General features: G+C 54.3%; 1 protein-coding gene and 1 long non-coding RNA gene across 4 annotated transcripts; one reads left to right on the top strand and one right to left on the bottom strand.

Annotated features, from left to right (window-relative positions):
* Positions 1 to 298: 298 nt before the first annotated feature.
* IGFBP4 (insulin like growth factor binding protein 4) lies at positions 299 to 10,454 on the bottom strand. Its single transcript, XM_010991787.3, has 4 exons — positions 9,832 to 10,454; positions 2,936 to 3,093; positions 2,102 to 2,236; positions 299 to 1,513 (listed from the first exon to the last, which is right to left on the bottom strand). The coding sequence occupies exons 1-4, from the start codon at positions 10,178 to 10,180 to the stop codon at positions 1,379 to 1,381; spliced, it is 777 nt and encodes a 258-aa protein (XP_010990089.1). The 5' UTR covers positions 10,181 to 10,454; the 3' UTR covers positions 299 to 1,378.
* LOC105099017 (uncharacterized) lies at positions 8,437 to 17,028 on the top strand. Of its 3 annotated transcripts, none has more exons than XR_010384670.1 (5): positions 8,437 to 8,780; positions 9,170 to 9,274; positions 9,583 to 9,708; positions 11,615 to 11,946; positions 14,406 to 17,028. It is a non-coding gene; the product is annotated as an uncharacterized LOC105099017 (long non-coding RNA). The 3 variants fall into 3 exon arrangements; XR_010384672.1 differs by having other exon boundaries at positions 8,438 to 8,780; positions 11,678 to 11,946; XR_010384671.1 differs by having other exon boundaries at positions 8,438 to 8,780; positions 16,014 to 17,028.

Raw genomic sequence — 17,028 nt, 5'->3', positions numbered from 1 at the left:
TGCTCCCTCCCTCTCTTCAGAAGCCATGATTTGCCCACCAGGAGTCTGAACACAGACAGCACAGACTTTGGGTTCAGAGAAATCCCCTAGGAAGAGGCTGCAGGGAAGAGGAGGGTGAATTGGCTGACCCTTTGCAGTCCTTTACCAGGTCTCCCAACTCCCCGTGCATCCTTGTCCCTTAGTTGTAAATAAATCAACCAAACACCATCTTCTAGGGTTTTTTTTTTTTTTTTTTTTTTTGGTTTTGTTCTGTTTTGTTAAAAAAAAAAAAAAAAAAAGACAAGACATCATGGCCAACTGGTAGGTTCCTAAGTCTCTTTCCATCCAGTCAAGCCAGAAAATGCCCAAGGGGTAAGGAAACATAGGGGAGGAAGGTCCAGGGAAGGAGGTGTGGGGAGAGAGACAGAGCCACAGGCAGTGAGCCACTGAAGGATGGAGTCAGCTTGGTGACTTCCTGGCTGTGACCACAAATGGGGGAAGAAGCAAGACCCCAGGTAAGTCCCTCACCTCCCAGCACGCGGTTCCTTTTCTCCATCAGGCACGTGAAGTCCGATTGTGCATTCTTTCCTCCTACTCTGACTGCTCAGAGGTGGGTCCCACGTCTTCAGCCCTCTGTCCTGCAGGACTTCCTCTGACCCTCTTCCCTCCACTGTGGCAGGGTCTCAGTTGCTAGGCAACCAAGCTGATGGTACAACACCCAACCCAAAGGTGGGCTTCTCTCTGCAGGTCCTGCCCCCTGGAGGGAACTGGGGAGGATGTGAAGGGGAGCCTGGCTGGCCGTAGCTTTGGGATTGGGTCTGAGTCTCCTAACTACTGAGTTACCTGCTACCCTACACCTTCTCTATGGCCTCCACCCTATGACTAGATTGAAAGGAGGGACAATGGTCAAGGTCCCTGTCTACTCTCCTCCCCTGATAATGGGAATGGGATTCTTCTTGTCCCACAGACTTGTGCTCACCTTGTAGGAGGTGGCCCCATATGTCTAAATCAGAAGGAGACAGAATAGGAGCCCCCAGGGCTGAAAACTAGAGCTGGCAGGTAGTATGTGTCAAGAAATGTTTTCAGATGGCTGGATGAATGAATGAATGAATGAATGAATCTAGGATTGATTTGGAAACACACCAGGGCTCCCTGTTGCCACTCACAGACCTCTGGGACTATCTAAGCCCAGAGAGGACACCCCTAGGCTTTGGCTCACCCCAAAGGCACACTCATGCTCATAACACACACACACACACCACACACACACATACACTCGGAGGGAAACTTCTGGGCCAGAGACAGAGCCAGGACTCAGACCCAGGCTCCAGGTCAGCTCTGCAGCCGCCAGGGGAGGGGGCAGCAGGGGGCACTGAGCCCCCCCGCCTGCTGGCAGGGCTCACTCGCGGAAGCTGTCAGCCAGCTGGTGGCAGTCCAGCTCCCCCTTTGGCTCCAGGCCCCCCGGAAGCTTCACTCCCGTCTTCCGGTCCACACACCAGCATTTGCCGCGCTGCCCATCCAGGGCTGGGTGGCACTGCCAAGGCAAGGGTGTGAGAGGTCAGTTCTCAGGCAGCCAGCCCCAATCCCAGCCCAGCCCCCCAGTCAGACAGTTGCTCCAAGATGTCCTCTGAGGGCAGAGGCTTTCTTGAGTACGGGTCCTCTGAGCTCACTGGACTGCAGTAAACTTGGCCAAGAAGGAAAGGTCCAGAGAGTGTGGGGACATCCAGGGACAAGGAGAACAGCTCACAGGAATGGACGGCAGGGCATGAGGGTGTCGGGGGGCAGAGGTTGGCGGGAGTGCCAGGTCTGCATCACAGATGGTGAACACAGAGGTGATAGAAACAGCCCTGGATGGACAGGTACGATAACTGGCCCGTCATTTGCGTGCCCTGTGACTTTGGATCAGCCTCTTCCCTTTCCTGCCTCAGTTTCCTCATCTGCCAACAACTGAGTGGGCAAAATGAGCTGAGGTCCTGAGGCAGGTGGCAGGTTTGGGGAAGATCCATGAGGCGCGGTTTGGGATGGGGAGCCTCCCCCTTCCTGAGCCCCCCATCCTGGACATCCTGGACATCCTGGAGCCGAGGCCAGGACCAAGCCGGCAGAGATGGAGACAGAGACCCACCTGCTTGGGGTGGAAGTTGCCATTGCGGTCGCAGTTGGGGATGGGGATGATGTAGAGGTCCTCGTGGGTGCGGCTCTGGGAGGCGGCCAGCCGCTCCAGCGCCCGGTGCAGCTCACTCTGGCAGGAGCCCTGGGGCTGGAAAAGGGGGAAGAGGAAACTGCTCAGTAGAAGGCAGAGAGGCAGGACTGAAGGCTCTGAAAGGAGGGTTCAGACCTGGAGGTCAAGGAGGGGCTTGGGTTCAGGGCAGAGCAGAGGGACATTGAGAGAGGATCTTGAGTCAAAGAGCTTCTAAAAAGGAGGCATATGAAATGAAGGGATCTCGTGGGGAAAGGGAACCTATGGAGAAGGACAGGAAGGGGATGATTTCCACGCAGGAAGGATGGATGAAATCATTTAATTAACAGCTTGTAAGATCCAGGCACTGATCCATCAGAACCACCCATCAGAAAGGACATTAGCCAGACCCTGGAGCAGGGTCCCAGGGCTCCCTGCTACAGCCAGCATGAACCCTTTAGTTACCGAGAAGCTCTGGGGTGCGGGGATCCATGGGAAGGGCCAAGGAACATCAGGAGGCTCGAGGCCACCACTATTTCCCAACCAGTACAGAAGGGTCTCAGTATTTAACAATAACTTCAGCTGTCCCAGTGTCTAGAACTGATGAGCAGGAAAGCAATGTCTAGGATAGGAAGGAGGACTTTCTGGGTCCCGATGACGCGTGCTAGGTGCGTCCGGCACACAGCAGACATCCAAAGGATGTTCGCTGAATGGACATGATCCAGATCTGGTGGTGGTGGGTGGGCCTGTGCACATGCGCATTTGGTCAGAGGTCCTCACCACCGGCCGGGCTTCCTCCCGAGGCACCCCGATGACCTTCATCTTGCCCCCGCTGGTGCTCCGGTCTCGAATTTTGGCGAAGTGTTTCTGCAGGCACCTGCGGTCATGGGCACTGCAGGGGCTGAAGCTGTTGTTGGGGTGGTCACCCTCGTCCTTGTCTGCAGTCAGGTCAAGATGGGGAGAGGTCAGCACCGGGAAAGGACAAGGCCCCACATCAACCCAGCCTCCTGTCTGTTTTCTCCTTCCTGGGGAGTCTCCAGCTTGGTGCTGGGGAAGAGTTGGGGGGCCTGGTATTGGGAAGAAATGAAAGCAGCACCCAGGCTTCCCCCCCTACTCCCCTGGGTCTCCTCAGGAGAATATGCCTCTTGAGGTCCTTGACTTGTCCCTCACCCCACCCAGTCCAGCCCTCAGATGAGTCACCAGCTGCAGCTGCCCAGACAGCAGGAGGGTCCCCTGGGCCCTGCAGGGAGGTCTAAGGCAGGCAGGAGGGGGGACACCGGATCTTGTTCCTCTTCCATTCAGCTCTTCCTCCCATCCCCCTCTCTGTCTGCCCTTTCTTCCCATCTCCTTTCCTGCTCTTTTCAGCATCTGGCTGAGCCAGCCAGGGGATCCCCAGGGCTGTCGGCTCGGCTGACCCTCTTCCAAATGGCCAGAATCAAAGTTTCCATGAGTGATGAGAAATCTGGCCCAAGGACTCTCTCTATTGGCTGGACAGGAGGAAAGAAGTGGGAGTGAGTGTGTATGCCTGCATGTGACTGTGTGCCTGTGCGTATGTGACACTGTGTAGCCCCCAGGACCAAGAGAACACCCTCACGCATCCTTTCAGACCCCCACCCCAAAGTCTCCCATCCTTAGACATCAGCCCCCATCCAGAGCGTATCTGCTGCTCAGAGCCGAGGCACTGGGGATCTGGAGATGGGGGTGGTGAAGCTGGACTGCCACCCTCTCCCTGAAGGTGGGCTCTTAAGGGCTTCTTAAGGGCTCTATCTGAACTCAAGAGAGATCTCATCCAGAAGTCCCAGAACTGCAACCACTGCTCCTCCATCCAGGCAGCCCAAACCAGAAGGCAGGGCTGAGCTGGAGAAAGAGGACGCAAGATCTCTCCACAGATCTGCGCCACCTCTGAAATGCTTGGGCTTGGCAGCTTGCTGCTGACCAGAGCGCAGAGCGCCCTGGCCAGCATTCCAGATGTTGGCAGCCAGACAGAAGGTTACATCTGGTTTGCGTCAGGATTTTTTTTTTCCTGAGGAGTTAGCAGGTTCCTCCATGTGTGGCAGCAGTCCCAGAGCTGCCTCTGGGTCAAATGGTATTTTTCTGGCCAAGCCAAAGTTAGTTGGGGAGTTAGTTCTCTTTTTATTTTCCTCATTGGGGGTGGGGGGTAAGGGGAAGCATGTGGATAAAGGGCAACCAGGCACAGAGGAATCTAGACCCCCAGAAAGTCTTCGTCAAGATTCAACGCCAAACATTATTTATAAAATTGAGTCACCAAGTATAGGAAGAGGTTTTGTCACGGGTGCAGGGCTGGCTTAGAAAAAAATAATCAGAGGGGAGGAATCAATGAAGCAGATAGATACAATCTCTCCTTCTGCATATTTAACAGCCCAAGAAGGACAGTCTGGAGGGGACTTCTGTCCCAAAAGATGACACCGGTTCCCGAAGGTCAACCAAGGAGAAGCCACTACAGCAAGCCCTCCCAGCTGGTGTGGGCAACAGAAGAAGAGGTGGATAAATTTCCGAAGACCAGGATTGTGCCAAGGGGGCCATGAGAAGATGGACCCTGCACCCTCAGCTATGAACCAGAGGTCTGGGATCCAGGCTCTTCCCTGAAAACCCTCTCAAGGAAATTTCTGGCCAAGAAGACCCAGGCTGGCCAGTGACCACCACCCCCCCATACCACGTCTGCCTTGCACAAAGCCATGAGACTTGTGGATGAGGTCACAGCATTGCAGGGGTGTAGGCTGGAGCTGGGGATTAGAGAGAAAGGAAACAGAGGCCCTAAAAGAATTAGAGCCCAATGTGGGGACAACAGAGGCTGAGCTGAGCGGGGAACAGAGGGACCACAGTTCTACCGGGACAGGCCGGAAGGATTACAAGGACTCCTTTGCCACAACCCAGGACACTACCTTGAGGGCACCCCTCAACCCGGAGAGGTTTTGTTGTCTTTCCTTTGAGTTTGCTTTCTTTTCTAATGCACGGGGCTGCCTTAGGAGGTAGAGAGCTCCTGGCCCTGGCGGTGTGGTGCGGGGGGTGGCAGAGCCCTCAAGGACCCGGAGATCTGCAGCAGAAGTTTGACAACTCTCCAACATTGTGTTTCTATGGGTCAAAGTTCACAAATGACAGACAGGGGATGATGAAGGGATATTTGGAATGTTTATCCCTTAACTTCAGAAGTACCATTAAGGGGGACAACTGGGTCTGCTCACTGAAACCCGGGGTTACCTGGGGCTTAGGGCGAGCCTGGAAGGATGGTTCGTGTTCTTGTGTCAGCAGGGCCCCCCGTCACATGGGGGAGTGAGCTGGGGAAAGCCGAGCAGGCAGCCTGCCTGGCCTCCCCCTCCTTGATTTCCCCACCACCCAGCAGACTCATTACCAGCTCTTGTCTCAGCTTAGAGCAGAACACAGCAGACAGGGAGGGTGGCTCCGTACTTATCCTCACAGGGACATGGGCACACAGAGTCTGTCCATACCTGCCAGCTCAGACACAGGCTGGGACACAAGAATCACAAACATATACAAACAATCACGTGTCCGGACACACACTTGTCCGCACATGCACACCCACATGCACCCAGGCACTCTGACCCTGCCCTGGGCAGGACACAGACCCAGGGCTGAGCACACCGACTGCACCCGGGTGTTGACTTTCCACTTAATCTGTAACTTTTCCTTGCCCAGCCTTGTTTAACCAGCAGACTCAGGTCCCACCCCAAGATCCACCCCTAGGCACTAGGTTTGGGTGGGTGAGGGTCATAGCCTTGAGTCTCTAAAAAAATGTTTTCCTCTCTAAAACTGACTAAAGACTTGCTACTTCCCTGCTCATGCAGGACGTCCAGCTGGTACTGCTCACCCAGGTGGTACCCTCTAGAAAAACCCACTGAGCTTGAGCTGGAATCAGGCCTGACCTCCCTCCTCCAAAGGTCAGGCCTCCTGACCTCTGAAAGGCTTGTTTGGGAGGTGGAGCTTCACAGGCAGTCCAGGTCACCTCTTCACGCCCCATTGGAGTGAGGCCAATGACATCCAGCCACAGAGAAAGGGAAAACACCCAAAGAAGAGGCTTCACAGTTTGGGCACCAATGGCTGCAAAGTTCATGGTCAGAGCCAGAGGGTTTCTTCTTTCTTGCTGCTGGATTTCACCCCTATGATTTCGCCTCAATTCCAGCCCCGCCACCCACCCAAGACACCCAGGGTGAGGCTGGGAGGTAGGTGGGCCCAGCTCCCCAGACATGATCTGGAGGGTCACCCACCTGACCTGCAAGAAAGACCTTTTCCTTCTTTCCCTGGACTCTGTCTGGAGAAGCCAAGACCACCCACGCCGGGTACCAGACCTTTCTTTGAGGTCTAGCTCAATGGGTGTCTCCCTCACCCTTGTGCCATGCTGCTGGCTTCAGACTGAAAAGTCAGAGAAGGACAGCTGGGCCTCCGCTTCCTGGGTTTACAGCAGCAAAAGTCACCGAAGTCCGCTCTACCTCTCTCTGCTCCCCTGCATGTCCCCCAAAGTCCCAGCATCGGAGGAGTTAAGTTTCCACTTAAATCCATTCACCTTCCTCTACATCACCATCTTCATCACTGCCCCAATATTGAGCTCTTACTCCATGCCAGACACCCCAGCCCTGTGAGGTGGGTCCTACCATCAGCCCCTTTTTACAGATGAGGAAATGAAGTAGACCAGGGGGTTGGGGGGAGAAAAGACTTATCTCAGCAGCTACTATGTCTTTAAATGGAAAGACTCCTGATACCCGAGGCACCAATAATTCTGGCTTTGCCAAAACTAAAGGAAAAATGTGAAGCAGCCATGCTCCTCCTCCTTCCCCCTCCCCCCAGGCACAGAATTTCTGGGAAGGCCCTGTTCCCATGACATGACTGGATTCCCAGTACTGAAGTAGGGGGGACAATATTTGCTGTGTTGACTAAAAATTAACCCAGCCTGCCTGTTCCCTAACCCTGTCCCAGAGGGACCCAGGGCACAGCTTGGGAACTCCCCAGCCCAAAGGCTGACCTTCCCACTGTCCACTCCCCCAGATTCTGAGAGTCGAGGGTCAGGACACTGATGCAGAATCCTGGACTTCTGACGCACATGTCCCACCCCGCCCCCACCTCGAATGGCCTGAGCAGTGTTAATCCACAACCTTTTCTGGCTCAGAAAGCTGGGACGGGGGGTCATGGAGGAGGGCAGGGGGTGGTGATGGGGGGAAGCCTGGAGATGGATGGGGGAGACCTGCCCCCGGAGCAAAGAGTAGGCAGCCGGACCATAGCAGGCCAAGGGAGGGGGCATGCCGAATGACTGCCCACCCCCAGTCACCTGCTGAAGCTCAGCCCCAAGAGGAAAAAGCAGGAAGAAGAGCCTGATTGATCCCTCTGCCAAACTACTCCCCACGCAAGAAGGCCTGAGCCTTGGGCCGTAGGACGGACAGTGGCCTATTGACAGTGGTGGGATAAAGAGAACAGCAGGGAGGGAGGCCAAACCACTGTGTCTCATCAGAGACCCTGCAGGACCACTGCACAACTCTAGGGTGCGCCTTTCACATGATGTAGTAAGGCCCAGGCCAGGGCAGGGGGTACTTCTGGGATGACTGGGAGGTAAGAGGGGATGAACAGCTTGCTGAGTAGGTACCTGGTTTCCCCAGGGTCCTCCAGGCCTCCCCTTTCCCTCTCCTGGTATCTGCCTATACTGCAAGGGTGGAGGCCAAGGCAAGGAGGGAAAGGGGAGGGGCGTTAGAGACCTGGACCCTGTAATTCGAAGGAGCCTAAAGCCTCCTTGGTGTGCACGATGTCCACCACATCACAATCACAAACTGTTCCTGCCACCCCCCCCAAAGCTCCTAGGGGAACAGAGTTTCTTCCACTACAGGATGGGGTGTTCCTACCCAGTCAGGGAAGAAGGGGTTCCCAAGACCGCCTGAGGGCTCTTCCGCCCCATGTCCAAGTTGGTGAGACAAGAGAATACCAGCCACCTTATCTGATGCCAGATTCCCCCTGGCCGGTGGAGGATGGAAATACAAAGGGGGGGGTGGAGTGGATACATTATACCTGGGGATCCCAAAGGCTCAGCCCTCATTCCCAGTCTGGTCTGGTCCCAGTATCCCTCCTGTCCCATGAGCACTGGCATCCCTACCCCAGGATCAGCGATTTACACCCCCAGGAACACCCCCCCTAAACCCCTGCTTCCCAGATGTGCCAGTGCCAGGCTGGCATTTCTCCTAGAATGTTTTTGCTGACCCATCTCTTGCTGCCCAGGGGCAGGAAGGGCAGAGAGGCCCGAGGCCCAGACCCCTGGGGTCCACCTCCTTCCTGTTTTCCCTGCATCCTGCTCTCCTCTGGCTAACAAGCTGCAGAGGATTGAGGAAGTGGAGCGGTCTGGGACCCAAGGCAGGAAGCTTGGGGCCTGAGTCCCAGCATCCGGACTGCAACAATGGAAGCTTCAAGCACCAGGAAAAGAGACAGACACAGACAGGGGCACAGGGAGAGCAAAACAGAGTTAGAGAGGGAACAGGAAACAGAGGCAGAGGTAGAGAAAGGCCACTAGATAGATTCCAAAAGTAACAGAGAAAGACAAGGACAAAGACCGAGAGAGAAACAGTGACGGAGACACGGAGAGGAAGAGCGACGGAAAGAGACTTCAGCAAAAGTGAGAGAAGCATGGCTGCAAGGAGAAAGAGGGGAAAAGAGAGAGAAAGAGAAAGACACTGATAATGGGCAGGAGATAGTGAGGAAAGGAGAATGTGAGAATGCTGTTCACTAGTGAAACCAGAGGTGGAGGGTCACAGCAGGAAAGGACAAAAGAGTAAGAGGAAGAAGAAAAGGGCTGAGAAAGAATTTAAGGAGAAACTGAAAGTCTCGCTGAGAAAAGGAAAAGAGAGACAGTGTAAGAATGAGTTTAGGGCAAAGGGCCTTCGAAACCTCTCTGTCTCTCTCTTTCTCTTTCCCCCACCCACCTTCTCTACTCCCTATCCCGTTAGGTTTCTGCAGCTCTGGGCTGGGAGCCAAGACTTGTTTCTTTTCTGCCACTTTTAACAGCACCTGCCAGGAGAAAGGAGTAGGAAACCTGTGTCCCAGGACAGGAGCAGGTGCCCAGGCCTGGCAGAGAGACCCCTACCTTCCCAATGCCATCCAGAGAGCTAGGTGAGCCACTCTGATGCCCCTTACCACCAAAGTCCTTCTAATTTGCATGTCCCACTGCATCCCACCTCAATGTCAACAGGCCAAGCCCTGGCTTCTCAGACCCCTGGGGTTTCATCTGTGTCCAGGGAGAGGGGAGGTCTCCGGATCAGGAATAGAAAGCCCCCTTTCCCCCAGCACCATCATCCGCATCCTCCAGGTATCTGGCCCTAGACTGCTCCCTTGCAGGCAGCGGGAGAGACCAGGTCACTTGATTTTCCACTCTTGCACCATCAGCCAGGACTACCATTGAGATCTCTTTTCCCAAATAGGCATCATCGGGAGGTTGGAGATGGAGGGATTTGGCAGAGTCTTCCTTGATGGTGTCAACAGGCTGCTGGAGACTTGATAACAGTTTCCTTGGCTGACCCTGTCCGGTTCCAGTCGGGCCCTGCCAGGTATCTGCCTTCTGCTCAACTCATAGAGGCTTTTCAAGAGCTTTCTGGGCCAGCCCGAATGGGGAAGGGGCTTCTTGGAGGGGATCACCCCAGGGAGGGCGTGCCAGGGCAGGGGCACCTTACCAGAAGGCTGCAGGCTTTCCTGGATGGCTTCGATCTCTGCCAGCTCCATGCACAAGCCTTGCCCGTGCATCAGCGTGTGCAGGGGCTTCTCCACACCCCGGGGCGGATAGCAGCGCAGGCCGGAGCCGCAGCGGGGAGTGTACACCCCGCAGGGCATCCCCTTGCCCAGGGCGCAAGTGGCGCAACAGCCGCAGCCCGGCTCTCGCACCAGCTCCTCGCAGCCCACGGGGGGGCGGCAGCGCGCCAGCTTCTCCTCGGAGCAGGGCGGGCAGTGGATGGCTTCGTCGCCCAGGCTCGGCCCGGGCCCGGCGGCCAGCAGCAGCGCGGCCACGAGGCAGAGGGGCAGCATGACCCGGCGAGGACGGGGCGCAGGGCGCGGGCAGGGAGAGCGGGCGCGCGGGCGGGCAGCCGGGGACACACGGCGGCAGAGCCCGGCGCGCCTGGAGGACACGACCCGGAGGGCGCGGGGAGACGGGGCGGCCCCGCTGGCGGCCAAGGACGGAGCGGAGGAAGTTAGCAAGCGGGCCGGAGGGGAGCGAGCCTGGCCGCCGAGGCGCTGCGCCGCATCCTCGGCCCGGCCCGGGCGGCGGGCGGTGGGGGGGCAGGGGGCTGAGCGGCTGCCCGGGACCGGCTCCCCCGGACTTTATAGCGGCCCCTGGCCACACCCCCAGCGCCGTCCCAGAGGTGGGGGAGGGGAGAGAGGGGGAGAGGGAGACGCGGCTGTTAGGGGGAGGGGGCGCTGTCCTAAGTCGCCGCCGCCGCCTCCGCCGCTACAATATCTGAAAGTCCTTTTCTGCGGCAGAAGGAAGCCGCGCAGTTTGGAAGCCACGGCAGGCGCTGATTGCGCTTCTGAACCGGAGCCCGGCAGGGCAGAGAAGGACACGGGAAGGCTAAGGGGGCTGCTCCTTGGCCCCCTCCCTCGACCTTGCAGGATTTTTCCCCGACCCCATTGAGGCGGTCTGCAGTCCCCCGGCTGAGAGCGCGCCTCCTAGCCCGGACCCCCGGCTCCGTGGATTCAGCCTCCCTGGCCAGGGTCCTTTCCACCTCACTCCAGGGCTTCCAGCCTCAATCGCTGGAGACCAAGTCCGGTGAGGTGCGGCAAGGGGGCTCATAAGGGCCTAATGGCCCTAAAAGGTTAATAGGCTCTCTTCCTATTTGTCCCTTCCCACCTTCTCCCCTGCCCCCTATCTCCCTAGGGCTCATTTTGGCCCTTGTCCGCTCTGCCTTACCCAGGATGGCATTGACAGAGCTCCCTCCTGGAGAGGGAGGTGCCAAGACGCTTTCTCCTTCCTGGATGTTTGCTTCTACTGCTCAGACCCACTCCCACAGGGAGATTGGCTGGGGATGTTGCCACTCTCAGTTTGCAAATTCTGCATTGCACAACTCCAGGGGGCACCATTTCTCTTGTAGCCCTTGTAGATTTGGAGAGCTGTTGCGACAGTTTTCCAGCTGATGGCACTCAAGGGTTTTGAGGAAGGGGTGCCTTTTTCTAATCCACCCAGTGTTGCTATTTGGGCAGCTCTCAGGGTTGGCTAGGCCCCCTGTGAGATCCCATTGTTGCCTCTGTCCCCCACCCTTTGCCTCAGTCCTGCTGGGATTGGAGGACGTTCTAGAGTAGCATTTGGAGCAGGGACCCATCTCCTAGTTTGTCTCTCAGGTCCCCCCAGGGTTCACCTATCCTCCCCCAACAAAGGTTTCTGCTCTCCCGGAACTGGTTTCAGGATAAGGTCACCTGTCCAGGCATAGTTGATGACCCATGATGGATTTTTTTTTCTTTGCCTAGAAAGCTGCAGGGGAGCCATGCTGAAGTGCAGATCAGAGACCCTCTTCCTGCTTCCTCTCCCAGGGCAGGGGTCTTTCAGTCTCACCTGGATTGGGCCCTCTCCTACTTTCTGCAAGTGCAAAGTGTCCAGGCAATAGGAGGAAGAGGAGCTGACAGCTGGGCCTGCAGGGACAGAACCAAAAGTTGCAAACTGACGGCACCTACTGGCAACCATCAAGACTGCAGAAGGGCTGGAGGGCTCCGGCCCAGACAAGATTCTGGGATTCTCTCCATGCCATCTCACAGATGAACTAGAGTCTCTTCTGCCCCATCTGCCTTGGAGAAGGGCAAAGGTAGGTTCCTCAAGTTCCTGGGGGAATCCCAGCCTGTCCCTGATTCAGAAAATGCTCCCCAGCCCTCTCCCCTCTCTTTCACCATCACTAGACCCACCAGTTCTGCCACCAAGTTACTGTGTAAACTTGGACCCCACCCCTTGGAACCTGAGGTGGAGGTAGGCCATCTCCACCTATCCTACCTCTTTAAGCTCTTGTGAGAATAAAATGGGACCAGGAAGGATGATTCTGATCCCAATGCCAGAGTTGTCTCCTAGCCAGCATACCTGAGAGGGATAAGGGACTGGGACATGGAGGAAGGAGGGCAGAAGAAGCTGGACCAAAGCCAAGAGAAATACCAGGGGAGGAAGCATGAGTGCAGGTGAGTGTAGGAAATCTGGAAAGGTTTCCAAGGTGAGACAGATGCCCATATTCCTACCCCAGCACCCATCCCCCATCCATCCTCTGGTGCACCCCCATCACTGTCTGGGATAATTCCTAGGAGGCAGGAAAATGGACGTGAGGAGGCTTTCCAAGCACCTCCCCACCATTCATGCAGCCACCTTTACTGAACACCTACTGTATGCAGGCTTTGTGCTACATACAACAGATTCAGACAGGGCTGAGAGCACTCTCCACGCCTGAGGGGCTCACTATCTAGTGAGGAGAGACATACATGAATAAAATAAGTGCAGGTCCCTGGGGGGTGTTTATATGGGGCACTCTGGGGACTCAGAGGCACATGTGGTCATTTCTACATCCAGGGCTTGGAGCAACTTCATGGAGGAAGTGACCCTTAGGCAAATGGTCTTCCATGTAGAGGAAAAGTCACAGGTATTAGCATCAGGCTGACCCGGATTCTATCCCAGCTTTGCCACCAGGCTCGCCAGGGAACCTGAAACAAGTTACTCTCTGAGTTTCACTGTCCTTACCTGGAAAATGGTAAGAAAGAAAGAAAGGTGGGGAGGTGAGAGAGAGAAAGAATGGCCCTGTGCAAAGTGCCTAGCACACAGTAGGCACCAAGTGTTTGCTCCCTTCTATCCCTCCTGGCTGGAAACTAAGTTCTCCACTTGGCTCGAGATCCCTTGGTGGCAAGATCTGTGTCTCCCCCAGCAGACTGAAAGCTCTCAGAGGACTGAGTTTAGTGTGTCACCCCCTCCCCCCACCACCAGCTAGTGCCTGGGAGAGGCTGTATATAATGGGATTTGGAGTCACTGGACCTGGGTTTGAGTTGCAACACAGCCACTTAAGAGCTATGTGACCTCGGACACAGACTTAACGCCTTGAAGGCTCATTTTCATCCTCTGTTAAAAAAAAGAGAGAGAGAGAGAATAATTGGGCTTACCCCACAGGATGGTTGTAAGAGAAAGTGAGATAATGGACAAGAAAGGGCTTTGGAGGGGGGAGGGTACAGCTCAAAGTGATAGAGCACATGCTTAGGAAGCACAGGTCCTGGGTTCAATCCCCATTACCTCCTCTTTAAAAAAAAAGTAAATAAATAAACCTAATTACCTCCCCCATCTCAAAAAAAAAAAAAAAAAAACCTGAGAAAGAGAGAAAGAAAGAAAGAAAGGGCTTTGGAATGGGACTAATGGGAAGCAGATGCTACGTATTGGTTTTTTGCACCTGACTGCTGCCTCCCTGAGGACTGGGAACCCCCCAGAATCAGAAACCTGGTCCTTCTTCCCTGCCATCCTTCCCAGTCCAGAGATCTACCACTAGAAAAAGAAACTCCTCCTTCTGTTCTGTATCCTTGTCTGTCCCTCACCTCCTGCCCCCACCCCAGGAAAGAGGGGAAGCCAGGAATATTCTCCTAATGAAGGGGTAAAAAGCCTCAGTCCCTCCAGCCTCTTCCACCCAACACCCTCACTGGCTTGTTACTTAGTGTCTCACTAGCTCCTTTGTTGACTCAGTTTCAGATGTCTACTTGGCTGAGTCTGGGCTTCTTGGAGAATCAGTAAGAAAGAGAGCTTTATTCCCAGGGGAAAGACACAGTTCTGCCCTCAGGGAACCACCAATCTAATGGGCTTGCCCTCAGGAGCATCTCTTCTGATACAGTAGGCAAAAATACAGATAATAATGAAATTAACACTTAATGAGCACTGACCATATGCTGGACATATTTCCAGGGCTTCACTCATGTGCCCTTCACCACAACCTTATGAAGTAGGTACTATCATCATTCCCTTTTTTCTTCTTTTTTTTTTTGGGGGGGGGGGTAAGTTAAGTTTATTTATTTATTTATTTTTGGAGGAAGTACTGGGGTATTGAACTCAGAACCTCTGCATACTAAGCATGCACTATACCCTTTGAGCTATATCCTCCCCCGAATCATCCCCTTTTTAAGATAGGGAAAGGGAGGCACAGAGAGCTATGTAACTTACTCAAGGTCACACAGCAAGTAAGTGGATGTGAACCCAGGCAGTCTGGCTCCAGAGTCTGTATGATTAACTGCTGTGTTTTACTGCCTTCCAAAACAGCTGTCAGAAGCATTCTAAACAAATGCTAACAGCAAAAGACTACAGCACAGAGTGCAAGATGGATGGAGTGGATTAGAGCAGACGTGGCATTGATAGGAATCTGGGCCCCAGGCCTCCGCATAACTTTGGCTTCCCAGCCCCTTCTCTGGCTGCCCTGGACTGCGCACTGTGCCCACACTGAATAGGGAGCTTGGCTTCCCTCCATGTCGGCTGTCTAGGTGCCAGGCGTGGCATCCTCCGCAGTCATCCCAAGTGTGGGCTGAGCAGTGGCATGTGAGTCCGGCTGCCTTCTTGCCCGCCAGGGCCCCACACTTGGAGAGACCAGATCCGGAGAGCCAGGATCTCCATCAGGACTCCACAGTGCAGAGGGAAGTCTGGTCCAGAGGACAGAGTCTGAGTCCTTCTTCAGGATGTGCAGCTCCAGAAGTGAAGATCGAGACAGGGGAGAGGGTGGGGAGAGGCGAGCCCATCTGCAGTGGGGCTGGCCAGGATCATTTCACATCTTCAGTCCATCCAGCTGTGCTCCTTGCCGGCTCTGTGGCCACTTCCCCTTCCTCAGCTCCAGTTTTACCAGCTATTCAGTGGGGGAAGGGAACTCATTGAATTGTGAAGCCCATTCCAGCTAGAGCACTGGAGGAATCTAGAACCTCTGGAGTCCTTGTCCATGGTCCTCCGCCCAATGCTGGCATGACTTCCAACCTTCCAGAGTTGACACTGTTTCCAGGCCTATGGGCACCAGCAGAATCTCAAAGTCTGCAGAGACGAACCAAGTGAATGATATTGGGCTCTAGGAGAGCTCTGTCACCACCCAAAGAGGGGATGAGGCTCACCCAAGGACACACAGCTAGTAAGGAATCCAGCTGAGACTTAAGCCAAATACAGTTGCTGCCTACTACAGATTTGGCCCCCTGTACCATAGGCTCAGGACTCCAGGAAGGTGGAGGTGGGGGGAGAAAAAGAAGGTGCTACCTGGGAGAATCTATGCAGAGGGCACTTGCAAAAGAAGAGACACAGAAATGACTCAAGGCAGAGAGAAACAGATGTTAGCGTGGGAAAATCATTCTCCCTGCCTCCCCGACACCTGTGAAGTCAAAGAGCACGGTGTCTGCTTGCCAGGTGCCTCCTGGCCTGGCAGATCAGAAGCCCAGAATCAGAGCAGACCCTGTGTCCTTCTCCCAAGCTCCTTGGAGGGCCTCCAGGCCCTGTCTCCTACTCCCCTGGCCCTGGAGAACAGTGCTACCTACCCCAAAGAGATTCTACCCAGGGACTGCTGAACCCAGAGAGACCCCCCACAAAAGGGCTCTTGAATTAGATACCACGCAGAGGAGTCCTCAGATTTAGTAAAACCCCAGAGGGGACCTGGGTTCCAGAGAAATCCCAACACTCACACACACAGGGGCCCTTACTCCCCAGCTGCACGCCTCCCCTTCTCCCTACCAGCACGAGGAGCGCAAGATAGCTCCGGTCAGGCCTTCTGCTTAGTCCCAGACCTCTCTTCTGGCCCCATCATCCCACGCCCAGAGCCAGGATCTCTGGTCCCTCACATCAGGCTTCGTGCCTTGTCCTTTCTCTCCTCCCCACCCCACCCCTTTCTCTCCTTCCCCCCAGCCTTTCTCTTCTCCATACACAGGAGAACATCCTGGCCTGAGGGGCTTCCCAAGCTTGGTAACCAGACATGCCAGCATCACTGGGGAAAAGTGGGGAAGACCCCCCTCCCCCAGAAAAGTGAGTGGATCACAAGAGAGGAAGGGGAAGAGGAGTAACTCCTGTCTCCATTTCCTAATCTGAAAACTGGGAAGATAACTGCACCAAACTCAGAGGAATGTTATGAGAAGCTATACATAGTACAGGCTTCTGGTTATACTTCACTTGATAAATACATATGGAAAACCATCGTTGGATATTAGTACCTGTCCACCAGATCGGTAAAAATTTTAAATATCGACAACACCACAATCTGGAGTAAGGGGACTCTCCTGCAATGCTGGTAAGAAATCAAATTTGTATAACCCCTCGGGAGCAACCAACGATTCCACCCGGAGAATACAGCCAATAGAAGTGTCTCTGTGTGTGTATGTGGGTGTATTCCAAAACCCATGTATAAGAGTATTCATAGCAGCACCATTCAGCCAAACGCTGGCGTCAACAGTAGACTAGATAAATCTACAATTGAACAAACTATCACTACATCCAACAACGTAGATCTATCACCTATTGAACAGATTACTACTGTATGATTCTATTTCTATAAAAAACAGCCCAAACTAATCTATGGCTTTAGAAATTAGGATAGAGGTTACTTTGGGGAAGAAGGAAGGGGTCTTATGGGAAACAGGAAATGTTTATTATTTAGTTACATAGTGTAGTGAACATTCATTGAGCTAAACATTTGTTTGTTTGTTTGGTATGTAATGCTTTCTTTTTTTTTTTTTAAGAAGAAACATTATTGTTTATTTTTTTAAAAGAGCGTTGGTTCTCAAGTCAGCCTGCCTGCACTAGATTCCTGGCAGTAGATAGATGGTAAGTTAGCTCACCTCTCTGCCTGAGTGTCCTCATCTTTCCTCTTAAGTGACTACTATATAGGGTGGCTATAATGATTAAATGAATGAATCTGTGTACAGTG

The sequence above is a fragment of the Camelus dromedarius genome, chromosome 16 (genome assembly GCF_036321535.1).
Source record: "Camelus dromedarius isolate mCamDro1 chromosome 16, mCamDro1.pat, whole genome shotgun sequence".
NCBI lineage: Eukaryota > Metazoa > Chordata > Mammalia > Artiodactyla > Camelidae > Camelus > Camelus dromedarius.
Note: the sequence above shows the minus strand (reverse complement) of the source record. Positions and strands in the feature narration are given on the sequence as shown.